Here is a 16,034-nt window from a genome sequence, read left to right on the forward strand (position 1 = left end):
AAGGATGTCCTCACGCTAGGATGCAGCGTGTGGACAAGCTGAATCTGATATCAATGTAACATATAGCGGAAGTATTCGTAATTAAGGATCCTGTCACACAAGTCTCACACATATCCTGACTTTCGCAAGTTTAGCAATCCACTTTTATGCCTTCAAACTTTAAGAGATTTGAGAGAGAGAGAGAGATTGTACACCGTATGGAGTCCCAAATTACCCAATACACCGTATGGGGTCCCAAATTACCCACTAAAGGACCCCCTGTCCCATTACCAAAATAGTATTTTCTTTATTACTTTGAAGAGACTAACTTTGGATTGACGATAAGCCAAACGCAAGATCTCGGAGGACCAAGAGTCGGGCTGAACTGTACACGGCTCTAGAAGCACCAATGATGACCAATCTTGAGCCTATGCATCTCCCCAATGGAATGAGAGAAGGCTGCAAATCTGAGGCTAAGGTAGGGGCTGATTGGGACTGGTTCTAGGCTGTGAATGAATGTTGAAATGAATATGAATGCTGAATTTTACCTTCACCAAAGTGAAGTAGCAAAACGATGAAGATATGTATGCTGAAAACGCAAGGTGATCTAAAGGCTGAATGTTGTATGCTGATGCGTTTAGGTGGATGAAGCCTGAATGCTCATGCGTTGATGCTCCTAAGTGCTGATGGATGAAACGCTGAGGGCTGAAGGGCTGAATGCTTCAATCGCTTATGCTCCTTTGGCTGAAGGCTCCAATCGTTGAAGGCTTGATTTGATGGCTGAATTATGATTGACTGAGAGGAATGATGCAAAAGCATGCCTATTTATATGAACAAAGAGCTGGTCAACTGGCATTTAATGCTGGCCGACTGTAGCATAAAAAGCTACACGACTTGTTCATGCAAAATAATGATTTTAAATGCTGTAAATTGTAGGAAAAAATACCTGATAAATGCTAAATAAATATTCTAAAAATACTAGATGTTATTTGAAGGCTTCTGCAATGATCTATATGCAATGGATGAATGATATGCAATATGCAAAGTGCTTTCTAATGCAAACCCTAAGGTTTCTAGTGACTCTACATGCATGAATGAATCTCTTCAAGTGAGTTAAGGGACTTGATTGACGACTAACTCGCTATGGTTGAGGAATGACCTACGTAGCTCGTGCTTGACTTATCCTAGACTGAGGATTACAATGGGTCACGGCGTACGACAATTATCATTCTAAAGGGTGCTAATAATGTACAATGTTGCACTGATGATGACGAGTCATCTTGTCAACATGCACTACAGTGCAGAGTGCATGTGACAAGTAGTGCCGCCCGGGCCAAGAGGTGGAGAGGCGACGACGAGGAACACGCCTACGTAATCTCAGTGGCACGCACAAGGGCAACATGCTCTAATACCAAATGTAGACTTTAGGGTTAGGGTTACACACGCCTAAGCTAAGGAGGAAGAAAGATGTCCATGGTTGTGGATGTAAATAGAGAGAGGGGTAGAGAGAGAACATAGCTCAAGAGAGACTGTATTGCACATACAATGTATGCTTATGATTGATATGTTAACCTTCAAAATACATTGCCTTGTCTTTCTCAACACTTTACTCATGGGGCAATGTCACTTGGCTAAACCAATGACATCACTACTTACACTAACACACTAGTGGCTATAAGCCCCTATTCACACACACACACATACACTCTTTCACCTCTAAGAGGTGTTCACACACATGAACTCCAATTTCCCCAACAGTCCATGATAGATAGTCGCAAAATGTCATCACTCCTACAAATTTAATATAACCCTTACACAAGTTCAAACCAATAACACAAGTTATCCCTTCTCTAACTAGCTCATCTCCCCTTCTGTAATGATTTCACAGCACTTGTCTACCCAACTTACATTTAGGTGAATGAACTACAAATTGCATTTTTAACTTATACAACAACCTGACAGCATCAATATGTCCAGTAGACCAAAAACTTGCCACATTACCTGGAGTGCGCGCATGTATAATCCTGCCTTCTCACACAGCTGAGCAACACGAGGACGATCGTAATGGCTAAACATTCCATTTGCTAAAATTGCATCAGCGACATTGGGAAAAGTTACTAGATTGATTTCCAACACCTGCCATCATTTCTGGGACTTAGCTTACTCTTACCACAAAGATACAAAAGCAGCGCAATAAACCATAAGCATTCATTACCTTGGTCTGTAACATGGCATGCTCTGGTAAGTTTGGCTTCAGAACATCCAAAAGGAAGGATGTGGCCTCCCTTATCAAGTTACGCTGCAAAAATAAGCTTCCATAAGTCTTAAGCACTTGAGCTTGTTGTTAGATATCTATCGAATTAAAAGGCCTTAGATATCTATGGAATTACAGGTCAACAATCTATGTTTCACTAATCCCTGACATAAACATATTTATTACCATTCCTAATTTCCTTGTGGCACAATGGTGAGGCACTAACAGCCTCAAATCTTCCTTTTCCCATCAGACCCCACACCAGCATATGAACAGCCACAGTCGAGATTCCCTAATCTTTGAAAACAGTAACTGCATACCTGAAGAAACAGGTCTGTTATAACATTGTAGTCAACCGGACATCCACCCTCCATTTGGGACATCATCAGTGCAAAATTAACAGCGCCCTTCAGAAAAGAAGGAACCCCACTGTCACGATTCAGCAAGGAACTCCACAAAGTTGATAGGCAACATGTGATACATGAGCACAGAAAAGGACCCCCCAAAAAAAAAAAAGTCTACCTGCGGATCTGTGCGCAATATTGTTTGCAGTAGGAACAGATAATCAGGAGTGTAGCCAACCTGCATAAGGCCAAAATAGCACAAGTGGGGAGAACACTATATCAATGCATCTACCAAAAAGGTGACAACCTTGAATTCAGTCAGGTGTACACGGGCAAAACCAATAGCAAACATTTTGATCCTTAAACAACAACAAAATACCTGTTTGGAATAGACCAAGATTTTATCAAACTCTCCTCTCTCGGCAAATGCAGCAACAACTTTGGGTGTAGCACGAGCTTTGATATAGATTTTCAGTGCCATATCATTGTCCACCGTCTAGAAAACAGAAAAGTGAGCACCAATGTTCCTTTCAAAGAACATGAAAACAAGTGATCCAAACCCCCCGCCCCCCCCGCCCCCCCCCCCCAAAAAAAACACTTACCTTTACAAGATCTCCCAGCTCTTCACTGCATTCCAGTTTATCCTCTGCCAGCCAATTTTCTAACAAGTTCTTTTTATTTTGGTTGACCACCAGTCGTGAGAGTTCTAATGATTCGAACGCATTCAATTTTCCCTTAGTTAGCAGAGTTCCAAAGTATTGCAGCAGAGGAGGAGTTTGCCCAGGTTGTACGGGTACGCTCTGCAGAGTTTTCATGAAATCCAAAAATTCATGAAACAAAACCAGTAAGACCGAATTAACAGCACATACCAGCACCAACAAATCTATATACCTGGAACTTGGATACAGTGTCTGGAGTGCGAAGAATGCCTTGAGGAGACTCTGCTGCAAGCTCTGCAGCCTCCTTATATTTCATTTGAGAAAACAATTCATGAAACCGTTGAACCACCTAGTAAAACACATTGGCAAAACTTATCATCGACACCTTCCATAACTTCTGTTTTTTTACTTCCACATCAGGAGTCCTAATTGCATATTCAACCATTGCAATTGAATGGGTAAACAACTTCACTGATCTTAAACAATGCATGACAATCAACATGAAGGTTTCAAAATAAGTTTTAACAAAACAGAATGCAGATACATACAAGGAGTTTAGAAAGACAGGAAGAACCAAAAGAAAAATCATGAAGTTGCAACAGGACCACGGGTCCACATCGAAAGCTAGAATCAAATAGCTCACAACACCAGATAACACACAAAGGAAAGCAAGTCATCTCAAATCCAAATGAAAAGTTTAAAAAGCTTCAAAGAGAGACTTACCAAGTTCTCGGCACCAGGTAAATTCCCTCGTTTCGCAAGATTTACCGCAAGTTCCAGATTATTCAACTGCCATGGTTTAAAGACAAGCTTCACAGGTTTGCAATTTGCCACAAATGAAACAACATGCTTGATAAGACTGTTTGGTGAGTACAAGAAAAAGGGAAACCGTGTCACCTGCCCACTGACAAATGGTACAATGGTAGCCTCATTCACAGTAGCTAGCAAAACCTGGCCCCGCCTATTGATAGCATAAAATCCTCCTGATGAAGGAGAATCTACTGTGAGGAAAATAGGGTCAGGGCTGATCCGATTTCTATACACCGCAGTTGCAGTCTCCAGATCATAAACAAATAAAAGCCCCAGCTTTGTGACGACATATATTAAGCTGTACTTTTGAGAGACCTACAAGCATTAGCCCAATAAATTAGACATCAAAGTTGAAGATTGTGCGTGCCCCACCCCCTTCCACACAGAACAAACCCACCTGCATTGACACTGGAAAATCATCAGCGAAGTCTGGGGGAAAGAATAAGTCTGCCTGCTTTTTAGCAAATCCAGGCTTGCCTGCAAAAAATAAAAAGATCAGATTTCCGTTCATTGTAGTTTCCCTTCATTTCAACGCATACAGATTAGGTCAAATCTCTCTCTTCTCTTCTGTGTGTCTGTCAAGCATCTTTACATTAATCTGTGTTAATTGTGTTAATCTCATTTTAAGGTTAGTTAGCATGGTACATTGATATCAGAGGGTCAACGTCCTGCACAAATTAGGGATTGTGTTTTTGCATCGACGCCCAAACTAGGGATGCGTTTTTTCACTAGCAACCAATAAGGGTTTGTGTTTTTGCATTGAATTCGCTTTTTTTTGCTCATTTTCAGCATAGTACAGAGGTAGAAAGTCTAGATTCCAACCTAGCACAGTCCTAGAGAGTCTAGGAAGCATGTACAAGTCTAGGGATAGGGTTTGTGGGCTGATTATTGCAACAAAACAAGATCTCTTCTATTCTCTGGCTAAAGACCTAATCCGAATTAACAGTTTGGGAGCATACCATCGAGAATATGTTCTCCATGATGAAAAGAGACTAGTTCATCGAGTGGAATGTTGATTTCTGAAAGCGTTGGGAGAACCACTTGGCAACATGCTGACAAGATGGGGGAGTCCACCCATGGAGGAAGCTCAACAAGAGCGAGTGTCTAACGGTGCCGTACAACTTTCAAGACAAGAAGTGGCATCAGAGACAAAGTTCCCAGGTAAAAAGCAACTTCTGGAGGATGATCTTGATGTGCAGACATTACCAGACTTAAGATGATACCAACATAGGAGGGACAACCCATCTCAAATCCCATACCAACTAGACATTACCAGACTTAAGGTGAACAACATAGGAGGGATAACCCATCTTAGATCCCATACTAGTTTTCGAAGTTCAGGAATGTCTCTCTGCATCAATTGAGGAGGAGGATGAGTTGAGTGCTTCAACAGTTCTTGCGTATGCCAATAGAGCATGAAAAGGAAAAGGGGCCAGTTCCAATGCCCATGGTATCCGAGGAGGACATGATATCATGTTGGAGGTTGAGCCCGCAGGTTGCAGGACAAGCACCATGTGCACCCTTGCTCCAAATTAAGCAAGAGGGACACGTGCACACCGTTCAATAGTGTGGCATGCACATGTCTCTAACTTCTAGCTAGTTTAGAGGGTGTGTTCGTGGCAAATCTTAGTCAATGTTAGGGATTTTCAACCATTTCATTGTATTTGGTCCAAGCACCCAATGGGCAGCCAAGCGTGGACATGTTTTATTATTATTAAACACTTTCAATTGTAATTTTATGGTTGGTAACCAACCAACCCTAAAGGCCAGCCAACCAGCCCATAGGACACTAAATAGAGAGCAAGGACTGAGAGTCATTCATGTAAAGTGTAGGCATGTGCAAGGAGACAGTGGGCAGCCAGTTGACTAAAGGGCTCCCTGACATACTCTGAGTGCACGCATCATGGGCCTCGGCATCACCATCAAGAACGTGCCCCATTCTAGGGTTTTCTTTTCCATTCATTGTAATTTACATTGATATCAATGCAAAGTAGATTAGGTCAAACCTCTCTTGTCTAATGTGTATCACACATCTTTGCGTTAATGTCATTTGAAGTCTTTCGTTGTTAGTTAGCATGTTACAATAGTAACAGCTTAAACTCACCATAGTGATTGTCAATAGTTAAGTATGTCAAGAGTGTCATGCTCATAACCTAGGAGTGAGGGCTACATTTATAGAGTATGTAACAGAGTCGAAACCCCACCTAGTATATGGCCATAAAACTAATATAAGACCCTTTTTAAAAAGTGATTATTCCCTACAAGGATCAAGAAAGGTTACTAAGGATGGAAAGTAAAACGTGCCCCAAACTTTGATAGTACCTGGCTGTGCACCAAGCTCAATAACATGGAGCTTTGAGGTAAGTTGACCGCCTGAAATCGACTTGGTTGCAAAGGAAATCAGAGTCGAAGTAATATCATTGCCAGAAACCTAAAAATCCCAGGGAGCAAGGATCAAGATCGACAGGTCTGCCAACACCTGTGACACCATAATGCTGCAAGCATTGTACCTCATCTAAGAGCACAAAAACTTACCTTAAAAGTTGTAAAGCTTGCAGCATGGGCTTCAATAGCCTGACTTCGTTGTTGATCGACTGAAAATAGCTGCATATTGCCTTTCACGAGTTGAGGGCGCTGCAAAAGAGCAAGAACAGCATCAGACAAGGAACCATAGCAAGGTCCAAGCAGTACTAACACACACATTGCACTTGCCCTCTGATTACCTCAGGTGCTCCAGGGGCAATGCCAATAAGAACTAGCCACTTCTCAGATGGATCACATCTATAATTGATAATCTGATTTCCTGTCAGATTGGCTGTTCGATCGAACAGTCGAACTGGCTCTGAATCACCTGTAACAAAGGAGTGCCAACAGTCTTGTACTATAACAAAAAGCTTGCAGAGGATTTATCTACTCACAAGCATTAGGCTGTATAATGCACAGAGAAATCTGTAAAACCTGATTACTTACTTTCACCATTCCTAGAACACAACCATGCCAATCAACAAAGATGAAACATAGTATGTTCTACAGCACAAAAGCAGAATTTCCAAAAGAAGTGTCATGTGCACAGTGTGTATCTACCGTGTGCTACACGCACACAAGACTAGCTTCGAGGTTTGGGGAAGCTTGGAGCTAGGCAGGCTGATTGGCGAGCTGAGTTAGGGATAGACTAACGGGCGGGCACCCAAGTATGGACGGGCGGGCACCCAAGTATGGACGCCCGATGACCGGCCAAGAGCCTATAAAAGGGTGGCCAAGGTTAGTCATTAGTCATATAGAGTCTCGCGTGATTTGTGAGAGCTCTATGGTCTGGAGCTTGGATCTAGTGCAGACGTGCACCTGCTTTACGCAGCCGAGGCCAACAGCAATCTCGAGGCCCGCAAGGGTAGCTTCGTGGCGGTATGGGACGTCGCAAGGAGGAGATTGGTCGATACGTCAACCTAGTTAGCTCAGCTCTTGGCTCGGTGGGGACAGCCAAGACTGTGGGCTTGCTTGCCCATGGCTGTCATGGTTGGGAGGTGAGTCAGGCCTGCACCCCCATGTTGTTTGTTTGTTTGCAGGTTTCGAGTCTTGTACCAGGAGCGTTCCACGAGGAGATCCTTTGGGGTTTTGACAGTGGTATCAGAACGTGCCTCGTGAACGAGCAAGTCCGTAGGTAGAGAAGATGAGGTCGAAGAAAGGTATGTGTTCAAGAAGCTTGCTGTTTTTTCTGTGCATATTGCTGTTTTTTTAGATCGTATGCGCTTTTTCATCAAAGAAACCCGTGATAAGGGTGTAGGTTGATGGTAGGGTTGTTTGTTTGCAAGAAAAAGGCTGAAGATTCGTGTTTGTGCAATCACATGAACTGTTGAGAGAAAACAGTTTGCTTTTGGTAGAGAGAGAGAGAGAGAGAGAGAGAGAGAGAGAGAGAGAGAGAGAGAGAGAGGGACGCCGAATGTTGTATGCGCAGGGTCGGGTGCTGCTGGCCGGGTCTTGCACACGGGCAGTGGGCGTAGGCGTATAGACGGGCATCACCAATGCGCAGTCAACAGCACCAACCAGGCGCATGAGAGCGCACGTGTGCTGTCGAAGTGGCAGCGCACGCAGGCAAGCAGCCACGCCTATGCGTGGTCGGCAAAGCATGTGCGCAGCCTGTAGCGTGGACAAACAGCAGTGCGCAGGCGGCCACACCTATGCGCTGGCAGCAAGACACGTGCGCAGGCAGCGGCGACTTCAAGCTCACGCAAGCAGCCCGCAACGCTAAATCCAAGAGGGAAGAGAAAAAAAATCCAAGAAAGCCTTCGCTGATTAGAGGCGTTTTTTATTTTTTTTAGATTAAACTTTTTCAAAGTTTAAAGGTCCCCTCTAAGGTTTAAAGGTGTTTTTAAAGTTTAAAGGTTCCCTCTAGGGTTTAAAGGTGTTTTTTTTTTTAAGAAAGCAGAATATATATATCCATATATATATATATATATATATATATATATATAAACACAAAAGCAAAAGCTTAAATAGCTTTTGGGAAAGGTTATATAAACCCCTTAAGTGGGCTTCTTGCCACACATCTCTCAAGTTTTCAAGCTCTCAAGCTCTCAAGTTCACTTGCACTTTTATTGTGCAAAGATCGAATTTTCTCTCCACTTGCCCTCTTCACGATGTCGACCCAAGAATCGGAGTTGGAGCCCCTTGTCGAACGCGAAGGCTTGCCGGCTACTACGGAAGATACCATTGCCGATCTTTTTGACGATTATGTGTCAAAATCAGATTTCCAAGAGTTCAAAGTTGCTCTCGAAGCTTCTTCTTCGGAACGTCAGGCACAAATCGCCGCCCAGATGCAAGCTTTGCAGAACTCCATCTCTCTCTTGACCACTACCCTCTCTACTCTTTCGGGTATGGATACCTTGGCCTCTGCTTTAGGCCCCAAATATCTTGAAACCGGCCTCTGATAGAAACCAGAGTGCGGTAGACTAGCAGTCACCCGTCCACTTGTAGTCTAGATATGAAAACAGAAAAGATTGGGGCTAGAGTGCCCAAATTTGAAAACAAGGCGACACCTATTGGCCCCAAAGCTTGGCGCCCCTTGCGGTATTTCTTTATTCAATTCCAAAAATATGAATGACTGAGTACAACAAAAATCAGCCAAGAGATTACACCTGTATGTCCAATTTGACGGCCCACAATCCCTCTCAGCACAGAGGATCCATGCACACAGATCTGTGTCTCAAAATAACACACTGTGCCTCCCTCTGATCAGCCAAGACCACTAAGCAGGGCAGCCATGAGCATACATCTGGCATAACTCAAGTACATGATTCAACATCTCAGCTCATACATACATGTACTGTCCAAACTCTGTCTCAACCCTTGTCAATCTGCCATACCCCTCCTCTCACAAGGGGCCAGATAGCTCATATCTGCAACAAACATCAAGTAGTAGAAAGAGAGATAGATGAACAGATGAGGAGCTTACCAAAATCAGCTCGTGAAACAACACTGGAGGAAGCAACGATACCAATCTGTACTTGCAGGCACTTGTTTCCACAACCCTGCTTCACACGCATGCACGTACTTGTCTGTACCCTCCTCCTTGTGTTCACTTCTATGCTGTCTTTGACTATATAGATCTGAAAACAGCCCCGTACCCGTCTGTACTACCTCAGGATACGTGCCAAAAGCTATCCTTGCCTGCAACCAGCACTTGTACACACCTGTACCTGCGCAGCCAGTAATAGCTGCCTGCTGATTTGCTGTTGGTTGCCTGCGCCGCCTGCAACAGTGTTGCCCAGCACCTGTACTTGCACCAAATCTGGCCGTACAGTGTACCTGCAGAAGTACAGAACTGTACTTGCAATCGTACAGCCTGTACAGCCTGAATTCAGCAGCTGCAGCCACCTATTGCAGCCTGTCTCTGTCCCACGGCTCAGCGCCCACGTTGTCCACAGCAGTGCTTGCTGTCGTACAGTCCTGTACGGCTGCTGTACGGCCTGCTCCAGCACACAGAAGTCAGCAGCAGCAGCCCTTAATCGGCAGTCGACCTCTTCTCTTCAGCATTTCCACGCATGAGAACCAACAAGAGTGCTCCACGACTCTTTTTCCCAAAAGCTAGAGAGAGGGGGAGGAGAGAGAAGCACACACTCCAAAAGTGGAGTAGCCTCCTTCCCATAAAAATCGTAGGGCCCCAAACTTTAAAAGTCCCTAGGGGCCACTAAGGCCAAGGGGCAACTTTAATAAACATTAAAAGTTTAATGTTCTAGTTCCCCCCTTCACACCTAGGGATGTCCACACATCTTTAACTCTGTCCGGGCACCCCCCATGTGAATCATTCAATATTCTGACTCAGCAATCACCATGCCCACACTTGTGCTGTTCCATTTTCACAGGGCCATGACAATATTACTTCGGAATCGGAGGCGAGCAAAAGCAGCGTACCAAGGAGATCCTGGACACTTGACTACATAAGTGGCAGGTCCATTTTCAGTTTCATCCACATGATGATGGAAAAAAGATCCAATTAGCAGCTGGTTTCCTCTCACGCAAAGCTTTGCTTTGGTGGAAGGAACTCAATCCTAAGCCAACAACTTGGGCACAATTTGAAGACGTCTTCAAGAAGGAATTCCTCAAGAAAGAGGATGATTATGATGTTGTTGCCCGGTTTACAGCTTTGACCATGACATCGCAGCACCTCACTTATGAGGTCTACCTCCAGAAGTTTAGGGACTTGCAAATGAAAGCTGCAAAGATGGATCCCACTACTCTTTTGGGGTTCTTCGTAGCTGGTTTACCAGACTCATACCGTTTACAGATTAAAAATAACAAATGCAAAACATTGGACGAGGCCATTCATTCAGCTCGTATCTATGATGATACAATGGTCTCTTCCAAGTCGAAACCCGTTACCGAGCAGGGAAACAAGCATAAAAGAAAGTTCTCTGCACCTATGGCTAACACGATTGAAGGAAAGTCTTTAGACCAACCTTCGAAGAATTCAAGTTCGACACCAACGAAGAAGAAACGACTCCTTAAAGCTTTGCAGCTCAAGAAGGAGGGACGTTGTTTTATCTGCCAAGAAAAAGGACACATGCGTAACGAATGCCCAAAGCAAAAGGGTGCAAAGATCAACGCAGGACCCAAGCCAAAGGCAGCTAACCAATTGTCTTTGACAGGTACGTCAGTTACTATACTTTCTCGCTCTTTGACAGGTACGTCAGTTACTGTACTTTCTCGCCCTAGTACATGCTCTGATTGTCTGTTCAACTCTGAAGTATTTGGCTTGCATGATCTTCTCCGAGTTTATGGAGTCGTGAATGGCCATAGAATTCACATTCTTCTAGACCCTGGCAGCTCACACAACTTTGTTAATTACAAACTCGTGCAGAAATTGAGTCTTGATACAACACCCAACGATCATACCTATGAGGTACGCCTACCTGCGAGAAGGTAAGTATGGGGTCGAAAGGTGGAGATGCTACCAATCCGGAGGACTACAAAGATACTCTGAAATGCTATGTTATGCACCTAGAAAATGTAGACTTGTTATTAGGGATTGAGTGGTTTAAGACTCTTCAAGTCCAGATAGATTGGTCTAGTCATATTTTTTCTTTTCAGCATAAGGACACCCAGTATAGTATTTTAGGTGATTGTATACATCCCTCTCAGGGACCTCTTGTAAATACAGTTGATTTTGGAAATATAATGGATTCTTCTTTATATACCGCTTTCCATTGTGTATTGATTCCACTTTCTTCCTTTCTCATCCCTTCCATGGATGTCAATGAATTAAGTGTGTTTGAAAGCAAAGAATTACAGAAGATACTTAATTTGTTTCAAGATGTATTTTCTAAGGAACTGCCATCGGGTTTACCACCTGAAAGGGCAGTAGATCATCGTATTGACTTGATCCCTGGTGCCCATCCTGTCAGTATTCCACCTTACAGGATGAGCCAAGCTAAGGAAGATGAGTTGGCTAAACAACTCGAAGATTATTTGAGGATGGGCCAGATCTGTCCAAGTAAATCACCTTGGGGTCCACCTGTGTTGCTTCGGAGAAAGAAGGACAACACCTGGAGAATGTGTATAGATTATAAGAGATTGAACAAGCTGACGATTAAGAACCGTTATCCTCTCCCTAGATCAGATTACCTGATTGACCGGTTAGCAAGAGCGAAATAATTCACGAAGATAGATTAACGTACTAGCTATCACCAGATACGTATTCATGAAAGGCATGTCGAAAGAACCGCCTTTCGGACTAGGTATGGCCATTACGAGTTTCTCATATTACCTTTTGGGTTAACCAATGCTCCAACCACTTTCCAGCAAATGATGAACGATCTTTTTCCTGAACATTTGAAAAAATTTGTGGTGGTGTTCCTGGATGATATTTTGATATATAGTCGTACTCTTGAGGATCATGTTAGACACCTCACGATTGTCTTATCTATTTTAAGACAGAATCGACTATATGCTAAGTTAAGTAAATGTGAGTTTTTTATGACAGACATCATTTACTTGGGACACAAGATCACTAGAGATGGATTGAGCATTGACTATGACCGAGTTCAGAAGGTTTTGGACTGGCCTATACCGCGAACAGTGAAACAACTTCGTTCTTTTCTCGGTTTTGTTGTTTTTTTTCGAAAATCTGTGCGGGAGTACTCTCAGCTCACACTACCGATGACCGACTTATTGAAAGGTCGTGGACGTAAGTCAAATCGGTCTATCACTTGAAATAACGATTTGGATATGGCCTTCAGACTTTTGAAAGATAAAGTCAAGGAAGCACCTATCTTAGCATTGCCCGATCCTAGTCGGCCTTATGTTCTTGAAACTGATGCCTCTGACTATGCCATCGGGACTGCTCTATTTCAAGATGGTAGATCGGTTGCTTTTGAAAGTAAAAGCTAGACGACACTCAATCTCGTTGGCCAACCCTTGAGAAAGAGCTTTATGCTGTGATTCATGCTCTCAAGATTTGGAGACATTATTTATATGGCTCCAAGTTTGTGGTATTGATTGATCATCAGTCAATCAAGTATGTGTGTGATGCGGATGATTTGAGAGGAAGGAAAGCTCGTTGGGCTGAGTTAATGCAAGATTTTGATTTTGAGATTCGTTATAGAAAAGGGTCCATGAATAGTGTTGCAGATGCGCTTAGTCGAATTAGAGAGGTGAATACTTTATCGTTCACCGAGATTTCTACTGACTTATTTCAGTCATTGAGAGGGCTTTGCAGGACTGATAGTTATTTTGGTCCATTTTGGCAGAAGATCCAAGACGGAAGCTCATTGATTGACCAAGACTCGATGACTGAACAGCCTACCATTCAAGCTGCAGGAGACCAGTGGATGATTCGGAATAGTTTACTATTCCGTAATGACAAAATTTGTGTACCACATATCCCGGACATTAGGTCCAAGATTCTTAAGGAGTGTCACAACGCCCCTTCTGCTCGATACCTTGGGGTACACAGGACGCTCTCGTTAGTGAAACACACTTTTTATTGGCCAAAGATGAAAGGGTATGTAGAAGATTATGTTCTCAAGTGTCAAATTTGTCAGGCAAATAAAGCTGAACGCTTTAGACAGGCTGGGTTGTTGCATCCTTTGCAAATCCCAGGTAATAAATGGAAAAGTATTTCCATGAATTTTATTACTGGATTGCCAAGAACACATCAAGGCCACGATTCTATTTGGGTTGTGGTATATCGCTTGACAAAAATGGCTAGATTTTTACTGACCCGGAAGACTATTACAGCTACGCAATTAGCACGACAGTTTATCGAGCAATTGTTTAGACTGTACGGGTTACCGCAGGACATAGTCAATGATAGGGACTCTAAGTTTACGAGTGATTTTTAGAAACTTGTTTATGAAAAGTTGAAAACAACTTTGAATTTGAGTTCCTCAGATCATTCTCAATCTGATGGCCAGACTAAAAGAATGAATCAGATTTTGGAGGATATGCTTCGAGCATATGTATCCAAAAGACAGAGTTCATGGGAGGATTATCTTTCTATGTTAGAATTTGCATATAACAGTACTAAGCATACGAGTACAGGTTTTAGTCCTTTCATGCTTATGTATGGTTTTCAACCTAGATCACCTGTTACAGTAGGATTCTCAGGACTTCAGCATGATGCAGCACGTAATTTTTTGCAAGATATGCAAGAAATGTTACAAGTTGCGAAAGAATCTATTAGAAGTGCTCAAGACCGAGACAGATTTTATTCTAATAGACATCGTTCACCCAGAGACTTCTCTGAAGCAACGATGGTATATTTGCGAGTTCCGAAGATTCCGAGACTTTACATACAGGTTGATCTCCGAAATTATTCCCTAGATACTGTGGACCATTTCGTATTACACGAAGGATTGGTTCAGTTGCATATGAACTGGATTTGCCTTCTCATGTGAAAGTTCATCCTATATTTCATGTCAGTAGACTTAAGAAAGTACTGGGTGGAACAAACCAGTTAGTTACTCCTCAAGAAATTATAGATGTCGAGAATATGACATTTGTTCCGCATGAACTTGAAAAGATTCTTGGATTTCGTGAAAGAAGATTGCGTAATACGCTTATCACGGAATACAAGATCAAGTGGAAGGATCGTGTTGAGGAGGACGCTACATGGGAGACATTGACTACTCTTCAGAGAGATTACCTTGGCTTTTTAGTGAGCTCAGGAGTGAGCTCTTCGAGGAGGGAGAGTATGTCATGTACACAGTGTGTATCTATCGTGTGCTACACGCACACAAGACTAGCTTCGAGGTTTGGGGAAGCTTGGAGCTAGGCAGGCTGATTGGCGAGCTGAGTTAGGGATAGACTAACAAGCAGGCACCCAAGTATGGACGGGCGGGCACCCAAGTGTGGACGCCCGATGACCGGCCAAGAGCCTATAAAAGGGTGGCCAAGGTTAGTCATTAGTTATATATATAGAGTCTCGCGTGATTTGTGAGAGCTCTATGGTCTGGAGCCTGGATCTAGTGCAGACGTGCACCTGCTTTATGCAGCCGAGGCCAGCAGCAATCTCAAGGCCCGCAAGGGTAGCTTTGTGGCGGTATGGGACGTCGCGCGAGGAGGAGATTGGTCGGTACGTCAACCTAGTTAGCTGAGCTCGTGGCTCGGTGCGGACAGCCAAGACTGTGGGCTTGCCCACGGCTGTCATGGTTGGGAGGTGAGTCAAGCCTGCACCCCCATGTTGTTTGTTTGTTTGCAGGTTTCGAGTCTTGTACCAAGAGCGTTCCACGAGGAGATCCTTTGGGGTTTTGACAAGAAGGCAACTTAATAAATATCTAAAGAATGGAACATGAAAAGCTCAAGCTTTCACACAAAGTTATCCCAACAAGTTTGGCAAGCTTTTCTATGAAGAATGGAACATGTAGAAGAATGAAACAAAAAAAAGCTCAAGCTTTCATTCAAAGTTATCCCAACAAGTTTATCAAGCTTTCTAGAGAAAATGGCAGAGACCAGCTTCTGAATGCTCTGTGTATTTGACTAATTTTTGTTAAAAGAAATCTAAGACCATGCATACTGAGTAAATACAGAAGTTAGCTTCCCTTTATGACATGACAAGTGACATAAAACAAAGTATTGATACAAGCCTTACACACCTTCAAGAGTCCAGTGATAAACAGCAACCTGAGTTACAAGACCGAGCATCTTTGGTGTGATCCACTTCCAGAAAACCACCTTTAAAATATGAAACAAACTTGTGATCTTTCCACCACAGTTAAGAGTGACAAAATTATAAAATAGTAAGCTTGTTAAAACATCTTCCTCCTCAACCTGACAACATCCTAAACTAGCTTCAAAATAAAACACTTGCACAAGAAACTCAACCTGTTCAGGCATTTGATAAGACTTTATTTTTGCCTTTAACTCAATGTTGAATATTTGCAAATGATCCTGGGTCGTTGAAGGAATTTGGGCTGCAAAAAAAATAGAGTAAGATAATGACACTGAATTGAAAAATCTTCAAACTCAATGAAGGCATCAAATCTCATTTTCCCA

The 16,034-nt window shown here is 43.1% G+C and overlaps 1 protein-coding gene across 1 annotated transcript in view; it reads right to left on the bottom strand.

Annotated features, from left to right (window-relative positions):
• LOC147624254 (clathrin heavy chain 1-like) overlaps positions 1-16,034 on the bottom strand; it is a 66,802-nt gene that overhangs the window by 11,758 nt on the left and 39,010 nt on the right. The window contains exons 3-17 of the mRNA XM_086819219.1: positions 15,864-15,952; positions 15,635-15,713; positions 6,770-6,897; positions 6,582-6,680; positions 6,369-6,477; positions 4,444-4,523; positions 4,134-4,361; positions 3,960-4,025; positions 3,469-3,585; positions 3,180-3,377; positions 2,957-3,073; positions 2,756-2,815; positions 2,554-2,640; positions 2,195-2,278; positions 1,981-2,115 (exon numbers count right to left, since the gene is read on the bottom strand). Coding sequence (XP_086675345.1) covers positions 1,981-2,115; positions 2,195-2,278; positions 2,554-2,640; positions 2,756-2,815; positions 2,957-3,073; positions 3,180-3,377; positions 3,469-3,585; positions 3,960-4,025; positions 4,134-4,361; positions 4,444-4,523; positions 6,369-6,477; positions 6,582-6,680; positions 6,770-6,897; positions 15,635-15,713; positions 15,864-15,952 — 1,676 coding nt within the window. The remainder of the gene's footprint in view (positions 1-1,980; positions 2,116-2,194; positions 2,279-2,553; positions 2,641-2,755; positions 2,816-2,956; positions 3,074-3,179; positions 3,378-3,468; positions 3,586-3,959; positions 4,026-4,133; positions 4,362-4,443; positions 4,524-6,368; positions 6,478-6,581; positions 6,681-6,769; positions 6,898-15,634; positions 15,714-15,863; positions 15,953-16,034) is intronic.

Source organism: Cibotium barometz, chromosome 25, assembly GCF_041138505.1.
Source record: "Cibotium barometz isolate CiBa-2024 chromosome 25, ASM4113850v1, whole genome shotgun sequence".
Taxonomy (NCBI): Eukaryota; Viridiplantae; Streptophyta; class Polypodiopsida; order Cyatheales; family Cibotiaceae; genus Cibotium; species Cibotium barometz.